This window comes from Dryas octopetala, chromosome 4 (genome assembly GCF_963921425.1).
Source record: "Dryas octopetala chromosome 4, drDryOcto1.1, whole genome shotgun sequence".
NCBI lineage: Eukaryota > Viridiplantae > Streptophyta > Magnoliopsida > Rosales > Rosaceae > Dryas > Dryas octopetala.
Genome location: NC_141369.1, coordinates 10,055,926 through 10,073,691, shown reverse-complemented (window position 1 = coordinate 10,073,691; position 17,766 = coordinate 10,055,926). Strand labels below are relative to the sequence as shown.

Here is a 17,766-nt window from a genome sequence, read left to right as displayed (position 1 = left end):
TAAATGAAAAACTCATCCTGCAACTTCTTGAAATACACACAATGATCATACTGACTTCTCTTATACTTTTGGCCTTTCATAAATTCATAAATTCATCAAATCTCAAATACCATTGCCTTGGTGATTGCTTCAACCCATAAAGTGATCTCTTCAATTTGCAGACCAAATTTTCTTTTCCATTCACCTTGTATCCCTCTGGTGGAGACATGTAAATCTCTTCATCTAAATTCCCATGTAAAAAGGCTGTCTTAACATCAAGCTGCACCAATTCAAGATCAAATTGTGCAACAACAGCAAGCATAACACGAATGGAGGGATGTTTAACAACAGGAGAAAAAACTTCATTATAATCAATACCTTCTTGCTGGGCATAGCCTTTTGCAACCAACCTTGCTTTAAATCTCACTCCACCTTTGCTATGTAGATCCTCCTTTTTGGTGTACACCCACTTGCAGCCAATAGCTCTTTTCCCCTTAGGCAATTGAACTAATTCCCATGTATTGTTCTTCAAAAGTGAGTTCATCTCTTCACTCATAGCCATCTTCCATTCTTCCTTTTCTGAGCTTCTCATGGCTTCCTTGAAATTAATTGGAATTTCTGCATTTATAATGGGAAAAGCAAAAGCAACATAATCATTCAACTTTGCTGGTTTCTTAACTTCTCTTTTTGGTCTGACGGTAGCAATAGACTCATGGAATTGAGGCTTTGCTGACTTTTTAATCTCTCCTTTTGGTCTGCCCTTTGCAATGGACTGTTCCAATTGAGGTTGATGCTCTAGAACATGGTCATATTCTTCTTCTTCTGTAGAGACCTCATCTTCTTCACTTGTACTAGTTTCACCATCAGTTTGGACATATCTGGGAGTGACAGAGGCAAGTTTTTCAAGCTCCACCTGCTGAACATTTCTTTCATTCTTCTTTAACATATTGATTTCATCAAATTTCACGTCCTTGCTGATTACAAGTTTCTTCAACTCCGGACACCACAACCTGTAACCTTTAATGCCACTGCTGAAACCAACAAAAATAGCCTTTTTGGCTCTATGATCAAGTTTTGTTTCAGTCACATGAAAGTAAACAGGGCAGCCAAAAATATGCAAAAAATTATAATCAAAGGCAGGTTTTCCGGTCCATACCTCAATGTGTGTCTTCCCTTGAATTGCAGCTGAAGGCAAACGGTTGATGATATGAGCAGCATAGTTGATTGCCTCTGCCCAAAAAGCTTTTCTTAAACCAGATTGTGCCAACATACATCTCACCTTTTCAAGCAATGTTCGATTCAACCTCTCAGCAACTCCATTTTGTTGTGGAGTTCCTCGTACAGTAAAGTGTCTAATTACGCCTTATTCTTTGCAAACTTTAAAGAAAGGATCAGAAGTATATTCTCCACCATTGTCTGACCTCAAAAGTTTAATTTTCTTCCCAGTTTGGTTTTCAACCATTTTCTTCCAATTCAAAAAAATATTCAACACCTCATCTTTGTGCTTCATCGTGTAAACCCACACTCTTCTAGAATAATCATCAACAAAGGTTACGAACCAGTGTTTACCCCAGACATCAGAATGCACATAATCAAGAATACCCTTGGTCTGATGTACAGCAGTACCAAATTTGACCCTTGTCTGCTTGCCCAAAATGCAATGCTCACAAAAATCAAGCTTGCAGATTTTAGCACCTTTCAATAGCCCTTGTTTCACAAGCCCTTGAAGAGTTTTTCACCAGCATGTCCGAGCCTCATATGCCACAATCTAGTATTGTCAGAGTCTGCACTTTCTGAGATGGTGGCTGCTCCACCTACAACTATTTTCCCCTGCAAAAAATATAAGTTCTGCTGTCTAATTCCTTTCATCACAACCAAAGCTCCTTTAGTTACTTTAAAACCACCATTTGACAAATTTATATTGAACCCATTAGCTTCCAAAGCATCCAAAGAAATTAAATTTTTCTTCAAATCTGGAACATACCAAACATTGGATAATTCTCTGACTATGCCATCATGGAGCTTCAACTTAATTGTTCCAACTTTCCTTAATTATATATTGGTTTCAGCAGGTGACTGTGCCTGCACAATCACCATTCACATGACCTAAAAATAATTGACCTTTTTTCTTTTTGTTATATGCACCGTAATATCACCCTCAAAATAGCCATCATTGCACATCGCAACAAATTAGCATTGATTGCCCTGTACTTTAGCTTCTATGTCCTTGAAGAGGTTCCAGAAAAACAAAAGATTCTAGAGAAATTTGGAGTGGCTTTGCTATCTATGAAGGTACAGGGCCTTGCTATATCAAAGAAACCATCTTCCTCAAATAGATGAACGGATTATTGGCTTGGCAGTTGGCACTTCACTACATGTTCTTGACCATTTAGATAATTAGGTTCATAAGTTTACCTAGGTACATTTTTACTATGATATGGAATTTTAAATTTCCTTCATATAGATGACACATACTGTAAAGGAAGAGAGTGCAATAGGGAAGAAAGTGTTTCCATGGGAAAAAAAAAAAAAAAAAAAGGCATTGACTATCATCAAATCTTATCAGCTGAACCTTCTTTATACAAGAAATCATTATTTGTAGTTCAAGATGCTAAATACTCAGACTTTTGTCATCATCATTCCTTATTAAACTCATATGATCGTAGCACAATGCTAAAGTTAGGAAAGCAAATTAAGAAATGAACTCTGAACCAAAATTCAATACGAACAAGCACATGATATCTAATCTATTTAATGTCAAAGTTTGCATTATTTTATAATCTTATTAGCAGGTTATACCATACTGATGTTGCCTTAAGATTACAATGTGGGGTAAACAATACATATTATGGTGTGCTAAACTTACTGGTTATTCTACATTTATATTCAGAAATACTTGGAAAATTCAAATTGGTACCTACTGTAGTGCGAGGGACATATAATTATAGGACAAAGACGATTAGAAACTGAGATAATATCATTCAACATCAAGAGAATTGTTAATTACATATTTTCCTTCTTGCTACAGTTTAAACAATTGTTAATCAACAAAAACTGGAAACAAAGTCACAAAGAAGTAAATATGAGCTGGAAGTGGGAACTAAATACAACAGAGAGAGGCAGCAGGGTGCTAGCTCTGCAATCATGAACGGATCTCACCTTCCTCCCAATCTCCATTCAAAAATGTCTCCTCGTCCTCATCTTCCAATTCATCCGTCTTGAGACATAAACCCAAATTCTTGAGTGGCAGTCCAAGGTAAACCTTGACAGAACTGTCCTCACTGCCACACAATATCTCAAGTTCTTTGAGATCCTGCAAATGATCCTCAAATTCAACTGATTTTTTCATCTTCCAAAGTCTATCACGAGCTATTTCTCTTTGCTTGTCCCTTTGGTTAATCCTCTTCGTCTGTGATGGAGTATCATATGGTAAACCCATTAGCTTCTCCTTTGCTCTCAATATTGTGTCCTTAAACTGACACTTTAGCATCTCAGCTCGCCGAGCCTTGGCTGGAGAAAGTTTGATGGTAGCCTCTGTCGACTTGGTGACAGAGGCACAAGCATGTTGAATTGCATGATCAACAAGTGTGGCAAGGTCGGTTGACAAAGGACTATGAGGAAGAGGAAGAGGAGAACCCAGAACCTGATCCAGTGTCTGTCTCCTCTTGCTATGACAGACAACAGTATTGGAGTTTCTGTGACTTGTGGACAAAGCCTTCTTCCACAAAGGACTCTTAGGAGAAAGAGAATCAAAGTGGGTTGTCCTCCTAAACCCTTCACTCAGATCAGGAACCTTGGACTTGTTTGAGAAACCCTCACAAACAGTTTGAGGTAGTCTCCTTTGAGAAACAACATTCATGGCCTCTGTCCACTTGGTCTCAAAAATCCCATTGAGATGTTTGGCAACTGAATAGATATAATTCCCAGAAGGGTAATACCTCAAGGCGTTGGAGAAAGTGAGTCGGACATCTGCAGCGAAGGCATCGGCAGAGCAATACACGTCCTTTTCCAGTTTGGATTTGACAGTGCCTAAATCCATGGGCCACCAAATTTCCTTAAAATAATCGGGTACGTTGAGAGCCACAGGATCAACTGGGTGGTTGAAGAAGTGGCCATGGCGATGATTCATCAAAGACTCCAAGATGGCAGAACAGGAGTGCCTTAGTTTGCGGTCCAAACCCTTTTGTCTCTTCAGGGTAGCCACAAAGGGTTCCGCTGGTCTACACCTTTTAGCAGCAGAAGGTGCCATTGATGATAATGATGAGGTTTGGTTCTTGTTTTTCAACTCAAAAATCTTGAATCGACTTGCGGCAGAAGGAATGCAGACAGAGAGAGAGAGAGTGAGAAAGAGTAACGCAGAGAGTTTCCTACCAAAATATATATTAGGGGTACGCGGATTCTGGCTGGGGCTAACTATCAACTTGGTTTCCTACTAAAATATGGGGAAGGGGTCGGTGTTTTTTTATTTTTTTGTTCGAAATTGAAATTTCAATATTTCATTAGATCAAAATAAATGTAAAATAAAAATGCTTAAATAATCTAGGTGCTAATTAAACGAGTGAAAAATTCAAAACAATTATATGTAAAACTTTTATTAGTGATGGAAAACATTTTTAAATTTTAACCCCTATCCTTCGTGATGATGTATTGGTTTCTTGTTGAATAATCAATATTACTAACAAGAGAATTTTTCTTCTTTTTATAGAATGAGTCATTAGACTCATTATATACATATTTCTTCATTAAAAGATACGAATAATCTTGTCCACGCACATATTAAAATTCTAAATTAGATGTAAACTTTTTTCACTTTAAAGAACATATGGAATAAAATTTAATTGCGTAAATAATAAAATATCAATTAATTGACATGCGAACTAATTTTGTCTAAAAATTTTCAAAAGAGAACCATAAATTAACAATATAAGCTTTGAAAAAACAATCAAAATTAAACCCAAAAATTGAAACAGTAGCATAAAAGCTTATATCTATACTATTGACGTTGTGAAATCACGTAGTATGGATTGACAAGCGTGGAATTCCACAAAAATGAACTGGAATCCACCAGCCAAAATAGAAAATCAAATCAAATCATTGAATTTTATTAATAATAATTGGAAAAACTCTAAAAAGAAAATGACAAAAGACTATAACAAGGGTTTAAATACTAGCCACACTTAACTCAGTCTTAATAGGATGAAAAAACCAATCCTAAATTTAAGGCCACATTTACTAACATGAAATGAGAGAGAAAAGAAATCGGAGAGAGTAGAAATTGTAGCGTGGAGAGTCATTTTTATTAAGTTGTTTACTAACTTTTTGAATAAAAAAGAAAATGGACTTGATTTACTAATAATCAAGAATCAGAATATAATCAAATATATTTACTAAAATATCTATGTACGGAATACATTATATTTTATTCAACTACTCAGTTGACATGTAACTATGTAAGTAAGCATATATATGATTGGAAATGAGATTAACTCTTATTTATTCTACTCTCATTCCATGTTAGTAAAAATGCTCTAATTGTAAAGGAAAACAAAAAAATAGAAATTACCTAAAAATTACTAAAACGGTTTTTTTATTTTAAAGTCCACTTGAAAAATAACACAGTTAACCCAGCTCACACGCTACAGTAACCTTCCAACCTGGTTCACTTTAATGAAATGCGCTCGACACGAAACTCATTGAGCGCTCAGTGAATACTCGACACTATTCATCAAGTGCTCGAAAATTCCCATTGTCAGACAGTGGCAATTATTGACATGTGCAACAATAGCTATTTGAACTGCATAAAAATAATACTTATAAATAAATATTTATAAATATACCTTATGTCTTTTTTTACATAAACTAGTCAAAAACTAATGAAACACACAAAAAACACACAATTCACGCTTATAAAGTCATATACATCTGTGTTATAAGGTAAAAATGACTGTTACTAATTGATAGTAGCAATTTTTTTAGTTTCAAAAAAAACAAAAAAAATGTCGAGCACACATCTCCAAAAACACGAAAAAATAGTTATAATTAACATAAGCTAGCTTATTTGTGAAATAGTAGACCTATTTGTCATTGCAATCTTTTAAGTAAGTTTATTTATCATCAAGGGCTATAAAGTAGGCTTTAAAATAATTTACTGTTACTAAACACTAGAAATATGATTTTAAACAGGTGAACGATCTTATTTGGTTAAAAACTCATAAGCTAGCACATGATGTACCATATTCATGTACACCGCATCATTCCCTTTGAATTCACACGTTAGGGGCCTAAAACCTACACCATAGCCTAAAAGTATCCAAAATACAAGATTGAGAAAAAAAATCATCTTATGTCTTTTCCAACAATGCACAACCTTCTTGAGCTCCAATTTTTCAATTTTTCATTTTTTTCTGTGACTTTGAATCAGTTTAATTTCTTTATTTTTCTCCATATGAAATTATCCTTTGTTTTCTTATGTTCTAAATCAACTATTTTTATTTTTATTTAAAAGATTCTTTTTTTTACCATGATTTATATTTAAAAAGATTAAACATGGAAACAAGATAGGAAGTGTTGTACCCATGCCCTCCTCATGCGGGAAAAGGCTGCACAAGAATCAAGTTCATGGGAAAAAGTTGTCTTCCCTAATGCTCCCATAATTATTCTCTCAAATAAAAAAGAGAGAAACTTCCATGTAACCGAAATGCAAGGTTAAATCCCTGACTTGCGTCACCGAGCACTCAGTATGGTCTTCGAGTGCTCGGCAGTAGGTCACCAAGCGCACGGTCCTATCGTCGAGTGCTCGACACTAACATTTTCTCCTTCTTCTAAGTGCTCAGCACTGGTTTGTTGACTTCATGTTAGATTTTAACTCTGAGATTAGAGTTAAAACCTAACATTCAGCTTCCACAAGCCTCGTTCTATACCCTAAGATCAGAAGGGATGAACCTTCTGGGAAGTACCCTAAAAAATCGGTGGAGGAAATGGTGCAGAGCGCTTGGTAGTTATAATAAAAACACTACCAAGTGCTCGGTAAATTCACCGAGCACTCGGCATTGTCAAATCAAAAAAAAAAATGATGTCTCATTTTTTCTGGCTCGGGATGCCAGGTCAGATTCATCCGAGTTCAGGTAAGTGATTTTTAATTTAAAAAAAACCCCAATGCCAATTATGCCACCACTCAAAAGTTAGTTATGTGTTAATTTCATTTCACACTCCTCAAATATATACCTAAAGTCACTCTAAGACCTATGGTTCAAAACCTTACAGAGTCACCCTCAAGTAAATTGGAAGTTTCATTGTCACTCCTCCCACAATATTTCCGTCAACCAAAACATTATCTACTAACGTGGCATATGTGAGCCCCACTCTTTTGTTCAACACGACTAATGTGGAACCCATTTTTTTTCTTGACATGTGCCACATGTAGACAATAAAAAAAATTAACTAGCATTATAAAAAGGGAAATGTTATTTGCACTCCAAAAATGTCATCCTACACTCCAAACATAAGATAAAATATTCTCTTATGTTTGGAGTGTAGGATGACATTTTTGGAGTGCAAATAATGCTTCCCAAATACTAAAAGAATTGAAAACATTACAAAAATATATAACCAAAAAATGAATATTAAAAAACAAAAAAAAATTGGAAACAACTCTCATTGTCTTGGCTTGTCAACACCCACCCCCACGCTATCAACTATCAACTATCAACTATCAACTATCAACTATCAACTATACTAGCCTTTTGGCACGCACTGCACATGTTAATTAACATTTATATTGTGTTTTTTTTTTTCTCTTTTAATATTTTTTTATTGTTTAATAAATTCTCACCACTCTCTCCATGTTTTAAGGTAGTGGAGTGTTTTTGATTTTTTAAAATTTTATTTTAATTGTTGTATTTTACAACTATACCCTCATTTATTAGGATTTTTTAATATAAATGTTTTGTTGAGTGAAGGGTATTTTAGGCAATCCTATTTTTTGTGAAGCCTATAACACAAAATCCTTCTCCTGTATTTATAATATTAAAGATATAATTTTGTACCCTTATTCGGTTTGATGCTAAGAAATAAAATATGTGATTATACAAAATGAGAAAAATTTAAAGTAAATTACTAAAAAGTTCATTTTAGAGCCCTTTGTACAAATAAATATGTCAATTTTATACAAATAAAGTCCACATTTGGTAGAAATAAGTTCACCTTATGTTTTTTTCTTTTTAAAACCTAAGGAAATTGTCTGTCATAGCAAATAGAGAGTGCTTACAAAAAGACGTATCATCAAAGCGTCGTTTCCGACCCATATAATTAATGAAAGGCGATCTTGGTCCATGGAGTCCCAAAGGAGTGGGTGATTGATACATGTGTACGTTTTACGAGAGCTTAGATGACTAGATAATCTCACACACACCTTGGTCTAAGTTTTTAGTTTTGTTAAGTTTTTCTTTCCGGGTTTTTTCTTCTGAGCTACCTTGTTTGTACCGACATGGTTCAGTTATGCCTATGTTTTTTTACTGCAAATTTTTCTCTGGTTCCAAACCTCTAGTAATTAATGAAGAATAAAGAAAAGAGCAAAGCACCAATGGCACGTGAAGCGCATGCGGAACAAGCACGGCAATGAATATCCCTTCAGAAAAACTTCCAATAACAGAGATAGAATGATCTTGCATGACAATCCTTAAAATATAAGGAAAAGATTTTCCTAAATTTAAGATTTTAGACTAGAAACCCAAACAAACAAAAAGATCTATGCAAAATTTTTAGCAGGCACGAGCAAGAAATGAGCTCGAACTACGCACGACTCATATAACATTGTTTCTTCCTTTTTTAAAGAACTTTTCAACATGAAAATTCAAATTTTTAAACAAAAAATGTTAATATTAAAGTATAAGAAAGAAAAAATATCTTAAGATAAGGTTTCTCATCCTAAAAATAAAAAATAAAAAAGGGCCCGTGGGCTAGCCTATTAAAGTAATGACATGAGCACGAATAGCTCGTGAGCCACATGCCATGTCGGGCCTGGATCTTAGCTATATGGGACAACACGAGCACAAGCACGATTATTAATTTTGGCCAACAAGACTCAAGAGTACAACGCAAAAGCGTGAGTTAGGCCCAACTTATGTTTGACACCTTTAGCCAATGGGGTCAAAATTCCCCATAAGGTAGACTTGTATTGGTTGGTAAAACAGGTGGATATGTTACAGAATCATAATTGACTTAGTTTCCAATATGATGAAATTGTATCCAACGTAATTTTATCAAATTTATAAATGTGGTGTGAAAAATATCTCAATAGATACAATTATTAATTACATATCCATAAGGTTACCGAAATTCTCTTTTGAATTTCACTATAAATGAATTAGGAATCTATGCTCACTCAAGCATGGGAAATTAATCAAGTCATAACAATGACCCATACGAAACGAGAGAGTTTTGATACCACCATTAGATTTGCTTTGGATGTCTTGAAAGTTCTTCACTCCTATGGCATTCTTTCATTGTAAGATCATCTCTATACAGCATGTTAGGTTTTTTTTATATATTTTATTTGCTCACTAAATCTGAATTCCTTTTCTCTTTAGTTTCATAAGGTTGATTTACTCTTGGGTCTATTTATACTAAATTTTTACTAAGTGTCCCCATCTAGAAGGAATGGTAAAAAATGATACTTTTTACCCTTTTGATTTTGAGTCAAGCTAGGGAGGATATAGAGAGACCCACCAACTACATCCTTAACCTATGGTCGTCTCACTGGTGGTCGACATCCCCACCTCCCTCCCTCCCTCCTCTCTCCTCTCATGGCATCTTTTATCGTTGATTCAAGTGGGCGAGAAAGAGGGATAAAAGAAAGAAAAAGAAAAAGAGAAAGAGGGGTGAGTCGGGGAGCTGGGGGCCGAGAGGATCGAGAAGGACGGAGGAGATGGCCGGCACTACCAGCATGGGGAAGAGCTAGTCAGAAAAATTGCTGGTCGGCCAAAGTTGTGCCTAGTGGGTCTCTCTATCTCCTCCCTCAACTCGTAAAATCAAAAGGGGAGAAAAGTAACTTGACATTTTTTAAAAGTGGAGATACTGAGTAAACAGGTGGGTACAAATAATCCCACTCTTAACATTCATATGCATATTTATTTGTATGTGTGTGTGTGCGCGCGCGCTCAGCTACTTCCATATAATGGGAAATAGCCTTTATCATCCTTCATTGTAGTAGAGCTAGTTAGCTGAATGATTTTTATGGCTTTGTAATTATCATGAATTCCCTTAACCTTATAATTATTACACAAAATATATAAAGAATTTAGGTTAAAAAGGAACTTGTGAGGAACATAGAATTAAGTGGTCCTTTTTTCTTTTCGCAAATGTAACTACGTTTACTTTCTGATTGCAACAGTCTTGGAAGATATTTTGAAAAAACTCCGGAGAAAATTTTATTTCAAATTCAGAATACACATATTGAGAAAGACACATCAATTTTCAATCGGATCAATGATTTACCAGATTATCGAGCTATATTGAAAGCAATTTTATGGTAAGTTTATTATATCTTAATTATCCCAAAAAGAATATCTTCATTTATTTTATTTTTTTTACCTTAAAAATTTTAATATTAGTTAAATCATGTACTTGAATGTTTTCTTGCAGAATCATAACAAGTAGAAGAAGGCAAGGGTGGTCTGCCAAAAGGATGAAATGCCGATGATTCAATAAACAGGTTTCAAGTACTCTCAAAGTCTTGGTGGTGGAGACAATATCCTCGATGAGTCTAAAGTCTTTGGTAAAGAATCAGTGAACTAAACTCTAGGCTGGGGCTTCGTAATATGAACTCATTTTGGCCATATAACTTTCCTCTAAAGCACTTTATCAATGGGACAGAAAAAAGAGAGACGAGAGCACATCAGCAAAATGGTGGGCTTCTTTCCTTCAAATACTGCTTCCAGACAGAGTCACAGCCAAATTTGATTTTCATCTCTCTGTGTAGAAATCTATGTTCCGGAAGGACTAACAATGTTGTAATCTGAACTGAACTCTAGGCTGGAGCTTCGTAATATGAACTCATTTTTTCACTATTGGCCTGGTATTGAGGCGTTTCATTGTATATATGTTCATGGAATTTGTGAATAAGTTAATTGTGGATTAATCAATATTCCTAATTATGAGATTAATTTGAAATCCAGAGAAATAGCAAAATAGAAAGGCGTGCAAAGTCCAATGTCTATGAATGTATAATTGTGTTTTTAATCAATCATAATGGTGTACCTTCCTCAAGGTCACATATTCTTCTTAGAATTTTAGTTTCTTTCTTTCTATTTCCTAGCTTATTCATGAGAGAGAGAGAGAGAGAGAGAGAGAGAGAGAGAGAGAGAGAGAGAGAGAATCAAACTCTTTCTATTTCCTTATTCATTGGTTCTATTTCCCCACGTACGTACCCTACTTTCACACCTACTACAAACTTTTTAAAACAAATATATCCACTCCGATCATCCCTTCCCTCACATTCTCAACTTCAAATAGAAAGAGAAATAGAGGAGGATAAGGGAGAGAATAAGGAGAGGAAAAGGAACCTTCTATTTCTCTTCCTATGTAATTTAATTAATATTTATCACATACATAATAAAAAATAAAAATGCATGGGGCCCCACATGACAATTTGTAATAGAAACTTTAATTGACGGTATATATGGATCTTTTAAGCACAAAAGTGAAATTCAAGGGTAAATTCGTGAATAGAAATAGTGACCAAAGTATAACAACTAAACAAAGGGTTCAGACAAAAAAAAAAAGTACAACGAGGGTCATAGACTCATAGTACCGTGTACACTGCTATTTTTTTTTTTTTTTTTTTCAGTAGTAAATAGTAATTGCAGCAAAGCACTTTAATGAGAAGAATATCCACCAAATTTAGACGCTGGAGCAGCCTTTATTGCCGAACTATAGCTTTTATTCATCAATTTTTTTCATTTCCCACTATTTCATTGCACATTCTGCCAAATACATGCTAATAAAAGGCTTCCGATCTTACTAAACTCTCAGTAGAGCCTGCATTAAACAATAAAAGATCAATAGTAATTAGTTGGTTATAATCAATATGATTAGACGATCATTAAATCTTAACATATACAATTAAATAAAGAGATAAACATATAGGTGCAGTCTCATTTTAAGCTTTATAAATTAACAAAGGAGTGTGAAATATTGAAGGTTCAAATCCAAAATCTCTTACAACCAAAACTATGATATATATATATATATATAGCATTATAGAAAACTATTAGACCCCAAAAATGTGGACAATAAAATGGACCAACAATGTATATGAAAGTAGAGAGAGAGAGAGAGAGAGAGAGAGAGAGAGAGAGGCCGGGTTATTACTTGGTGCAATCCATGCTATTAGAAATTGGGAAACTATTGTGGACACCACATCCGATGAAAAGATCTTCGATGAGGGAGGCCTGAAAAGGAATGCCATCTGTAGAAGCCATGTCCTTAATGCATTGACATATATCCCGAGGTCCATTCTCATTACTTTTGGCCATGATGTTCAAAGTCTCGACGGAGTTACAGCACTTCACTGTTGGTACTAAAGGATATAGCCCGGTAACAAACCTCAGGCAGTTGTTGAATTCGCGCCAGGCATCAGCACAGAACGGGGTCGCCTGAGCATTCGCCGACCCACAAACTAAGAGAAAAATGGTCACATAAGCAAAGAGGCGAGCCATGATCACTAATTAATTTTTACAGAAGCTAACTAATTGGGACTAGCTAGTGATATATATATATATATATATATGCTTTTTAGTATATATGGGGAATGGGGATGTGTATAAATATATAACATTTAGACGTATAAACAAAGCTTTGATTTATTGTTTTTGAGTAATCCATGGCCAGAAGCCAAATAATCAGTTAGTTTGTTGATAATTGCCACCTAAACAAATCACTAGCTATCACGCTTCATGAATGACTTTGTAAGGCAACAGGTTACAAAAACTTGAAGTTCAGACCGATCGGATATTTGGATAGGGGCTCCACTCATTTACTTGCTATTTGATGATCAGTTTCTCTGGCTTTTAAAAAAAATAATAATATTGAGTTCCTCATTTATTCATATCTAAAAAAAAAAAAAAATACAAGAGTTTATAGTTCAAATGATATCGAATTGATGTCATATCCTAAGACAACTTAGGTTCAAACCCGACTTAAACAAATTGTTTTTAATTAAATACAATATTCAACTATAATGGGTCAATGTGAGCGCCCTATTGAGCCAAAATTTCCCACAAGTTAAAACTTATGACATTGGTTGGTAAAATACATGGATATTTAAAAGATTCATAATTGACTAAAGTTTTCAATATTATGAAATCGTATCCGACTATTTTTATCAAATATATAATTGTGGAGTGAAAAATATCTCAATAGATACAATTATTAATTAGATTTCCATAAGGTTATTAGAATTCTCTTTTGAATTTCAATATAAATGAATTAAGATTATATACTTAGTCAAGCATTGTATTTTAACGATCACATAGTCTACTTTTTAGGCCTTTATTGAATAATCATCCATGCAATAAATTAGATAAATTATAAACTATTTAAATGTTTGATTAAACGGTCATCATTTAACTATTTATTGAAAACATTTTTATTCGTCTATTTATTTGATCAAAATTAGATATCTTAAACTTTTTAGATTTGTCCAACTTTTTGCATAATCTTTAAATAGAGACCTAAAATTAGAAGGCTTGAATTAAACCTGACAAACAAATCATGTTTTGCGGGTTCAGATCAAACTCGACATGACCCGTTAGTGTTAACCGGTGAACCCGACACGACCCGTTAATCTACGGATGGCAAAAACTCAAACCCAAACACGACCCGAAAAATAACGGGTATGCACGACCCAAGCCATTAGAAATAATTTAAAATTTAAAATAATAAAAAAAAATCACAGATTCACAGTTATCACTCCCCTCCCCCCTGATCTGGCCTCTTCCCTCCCCGTCACCCCGATTCCCCCCTTTTCCCCCCTCCGGCGATCTACCCTCCTCCCTCCCTTCCCCAATCCCCCCTCTTTTCTCGTACCTCCCCTAGCCTAACCCCCCGGACGCGCCCCCAACCTCCACGCGTTGTGTGCCCAACCCATCTCGCACCCAGGCCAAGAGAGAGAAAGAGAGAGAGAAAGAGCACATCAAGAAAGAGAGAGCTAGAGAGACAGAGTGAGACAGAGAATCAGAGATATAGAAGGAGAGGGAGAGAGGAGGCGGTTGTGAAGTTAGGTTTAGGCTAGAGTGAGTTTATGTCTATGAGGCTGGGTGTTTTAGTTTTGTTGTGTTGTTTTAGTTTTTTTATGTTTTCTACTAGTTTTAGTATAACATAATTATTGGGATAAAAAGCATAAAAAAGCTTGGTGGTCCAGTGGATAAGGCGTTGCTTCAATTTGGGGTCCTATGTTTGAATCATGTGCACAACTTGGAGTTTTGGTTTTTTAGAGTTAGTTTTTTTAAGTTTTAGGAATTACTAAAATGCTCTTCACTTAATGGGTGAAACGGGTGACCTGCAAATTGACCCAACTTGACCCGTTAAAAGGGTGACACTGATATTAACCCGACCGGATAACCTCGAACCCGTAAATTTGTGTGTCGTGTTAACGGATCATGTGTGTTTTTGTTAAGTCTAGCTTAAATCATTAAAATATAATATGAAATGGGTCCAACGAAGAATCCCTTTAAATAAAATTATTTGAAAAATTGCTTAATAGAAGCTCTATATATATATAGGTTAAAGTTCAATTTAGACACTCAACTATAGAGGGTATTTCAACGGCATCTATCATTTACAAAATCATTCAAAAATATACTCCAAATAAAATCTAAATTGAAAAAATAAATTTTTCTTCTTCTTTTTCTTTTTTATGCCTCTCCGCCTCCCACTCTTTCTCTCTTCCCTCTCTCTGGCCAACCCTTTCAACCCAGCCTCTCCCGACCCCACCACCACCACCACAACCTTCCTGACCCCAACTATAGCTCGTGGGGGGATGGCCGGCACTAAGGGGACCCGCCGGTGGCCTTGGGAAACCAGGAAATGGCCAGCCTTGGCTAAGCTGAGCTGCGCACAGGGAGGGATTCGCGAAAGAGAGGAGAGGAAAGAGAGGGATGGTCGGGGGGAGAGAGAAGGAAGACACAGGGAAGAAGAAAAATGAGAGAAATGAGAGAGAGAGAGAGAGAGAGAGAGAGAGAGACTTGGGTAAGTGGAAAGGGAGAGTCCGGCAAGTTGTGGTGGGGGTGGGGTTGAGAGGGGCTGGGTTGGGAGGGTTGGCTTAAGAGAGGTAGGAGGTGGAGAAGGGTAAAAAAGGAAAAGAGGAAGAAAAATTCATTTTTTTAATTTAGACTTTAGATGGGGTATGTTTTTGAATGATTTTATGAATGATGGATACAATTAAAATATCCCCTATAGTTTAGTGTCTAAATTAAACTTTAGCCTAATTAAAATATAAAAAGTTATGAAAACTCTCTCTCTCTCTCTCTCTCTCTCTCTTCTCTCTCTCTCTCTCTAAATTATGGGCCGGCTCCTAAGTCTACTGCTACAGCACTTAATTATATCCTCAGCCTGCACCCAACAAAAGAGGAGGATTCTTACCACTCCCCTCTCTTTCTTTTTTAAGGAAAATTAGATTTTCATTGATGAATTAAAGCAATACATCAGAATTAAGAGTGGGCCGGTTGCAACCAAGAGGGCGCAACACCAACCCAGGCCAAGAAATAGCATCAGTACAATTCAAGCCATATTTCGCAAGAGAGTGGGCAACTTGATTGCATGATCTGCGAACCCAGCAGCACAGATGACTTCCAAATTGCAACAGCAAGTTTCAGATTTCTAAGATCAGTAAACCATCTGGACCCCTTGGCTCCAATGAACAAGAGAAAATAAGAAAAAGAAACTAATATTCTAATAAGTATGAACAAGCTAGATGAAGGTGCATTAATTATTATGATTAATAACACAAAATTATATGTTAATAATGTCAGGGAGACTATATATTGGTACCAGCCACATGTGTACCAGCCTAAAGTCCTCATATAGTTCGTACGCCAATTAGAGAGAGAAGGGGATGCATGATAATTCAGTAGCATCTACCATAAAAATCATTCAGCTACGAGCTAGTACAAGGAAGGATGATAAAGATTGTTTCCCTTATATGGCAGTACTTGAGGACACACACACATATATATATATGGCTAAAGTTCAATTTAGAAACTAAACTATAGGGGTATTTCAACTGCATCCATCATTTATAAAATTATTCAAAAGCGCACATACCTCATCTAAAATCTAAATTGAAAAAATGAATTTTTCTTCCTCTTTTCCTTTTTTACCATTCTCCACCTCCCACTCTCTCTCTCTCTTGCCTCTCTCCGGTCAACCCACCAAACCTAGCCCCTCCCGACCTCACCTCCACCACAACCCGCCGGACCCTCCCCTTCCACTTACATGAGTCTCTCTCTCTCTCTCTCTCTCTCTCTCTCTCTCTCTCTCTCTCTCTCTCTCTCTCTCTCTCTCTCTCTCTCTCTATCTATCTCTCTCTATCTCTCTCTCGTTTCTCTCATTTTTCTTCTACCCCATGTCTCCCTTCTCTCTCGTGTGACTTCGCACAATTCGGCCGTGACTAGGCCAACTCCGGCCAAGCCCAGCCAGCGCAGCACCACTAGCCCGTAGCTCCTCTCTCTCCCCCCGACCATCCCTATCTTCCTTCTCCTCTCCTGTGCGACTCCCTCCCTGTGTGCACCTCAGCCCAGCCAAGGTTGGCCATTTCTCGATCGTTGCCCAAGGCCACCGGCGGGTCCCCCTAGTGTCGGCCATCCCCTTACGAGCTATAGTTGCGGCAGAAAGGTTGTGGTAGGGGTGGGGTTGGGGTTGGGGTTGGGAGGGGCTGGGTTGGAAGGGTTGGCCGACAAGAGGGAAGAGAGAGAAAGTGGGAGGTGGAGAGGGGTAAAAAAGGAAAAAAAGAAGAAATTTTTTTTTTTTTTTTCATTTTTTCAATTTAAATTTTAGATTTTAGATTGGATATGTTTTTAAATGATTTTGTAGATGATGGATGCAGTTGAAATACCTTCTATAGTTGAGTGTCTAAATTGAACTTTAGCCTTTTAATTAATATTTGACACATGTGAAAAGAACTATTGTACCCCTAAAGGGCCTAAACATTCGGCTATTTGCAATGTGCATTGCACATGACAATTTGTACTAGAAAATTTGACGGTATGTATTTTTAAAACACAAAAGTGAAATTCGAGAGCAATTAGCTGTAAGAAAAAAAATAAGGACAAAGTAGAAAAAGGGTCATAATTTTAAGTGGGCATTATCAAATTTTTCCTTTTTTCCACTGGTAAATAGTAATTGCAGCAAAGCACTTTGATGAGAATATCATGAGATGAATATCCACCAAGACAAATGTAATTTATTTATTAATCATGTCCTACCAAATGTAGAGGCTGGAGTACGTAGCCTTGATTTTCCGTACAATAACTTTTATTCATCAATTTGCATTTCCCACTAATTCATTACAGATTCTGCCAAATACATGCTATAACAGGCTTCCGACCATTTTGCCCAGTAAATTATTTGCTTCTATTCATAAATTCTTAGTTGAGCCTGCACACTACTACAAAAAAGGCCTTTAATATCACTAGATACATATCGATTTTTTGAAAAATCGATATCGTAAAAATTTTAATATCGATTGAGGTTTTTGATGATATGTAAAGTAGATAACATATCACCACTTTT

General features: G+C 36.0%; 2 protein-coding genes across 2 annotated transcripts; both read right to left on the bottom strand.

Moving 5' to 3' along the window:
* Positions 1-3,121: 3,121 nt before the first annotated feature.
* On the bottom strand, positions 3,122-4,228 carry LOC147286667 (uncharacterized). Its single transcript, XM_086240814.1, has one exon. The coding sequence runs from the start codon at positions 4,226-4,228 to the stop codon at positions 3,122-3,124; it is 1,107 nt and encodes a 368-aa protein (XP_086096940.1).
* An 8,116-nt stretch (positions 4,229-12,344) lies between these two features.
* On the bottom strand, positions 12,345-12,695 carry LOC147286666 (non-specific lipid-transfer protein 13-like). Its single transcript, XM_086240812.1, has one exon. It carries the CDS (start codon positions 12,693-12,695, stop codon positions 12,345-12,347), a length of 351 nt encoding a protein of 116 aa, XP_086096938.1.
* Between the last annotated feature and the right edge of the window lie 5,071 nt (positions 12,696-17,766).

Bases quoted from the DNA above. Each gene is read 5' to 3' on its own strand.
- LOC147286667 (XM_086240814.1), bottom strand. From the start codon at position 4,228: ATGGCACCTTCTGCTGCTAAAAGGTGTAGACCAGCGGAACCCTTTGTG.
- LOC147286666 (XM_086240812.1), bottom strand. From the start codon at position 12,695: ATGGCTCGCCTCTTTGCTTATGTGACCATTTTTCTCTTAGTTTGTGGG.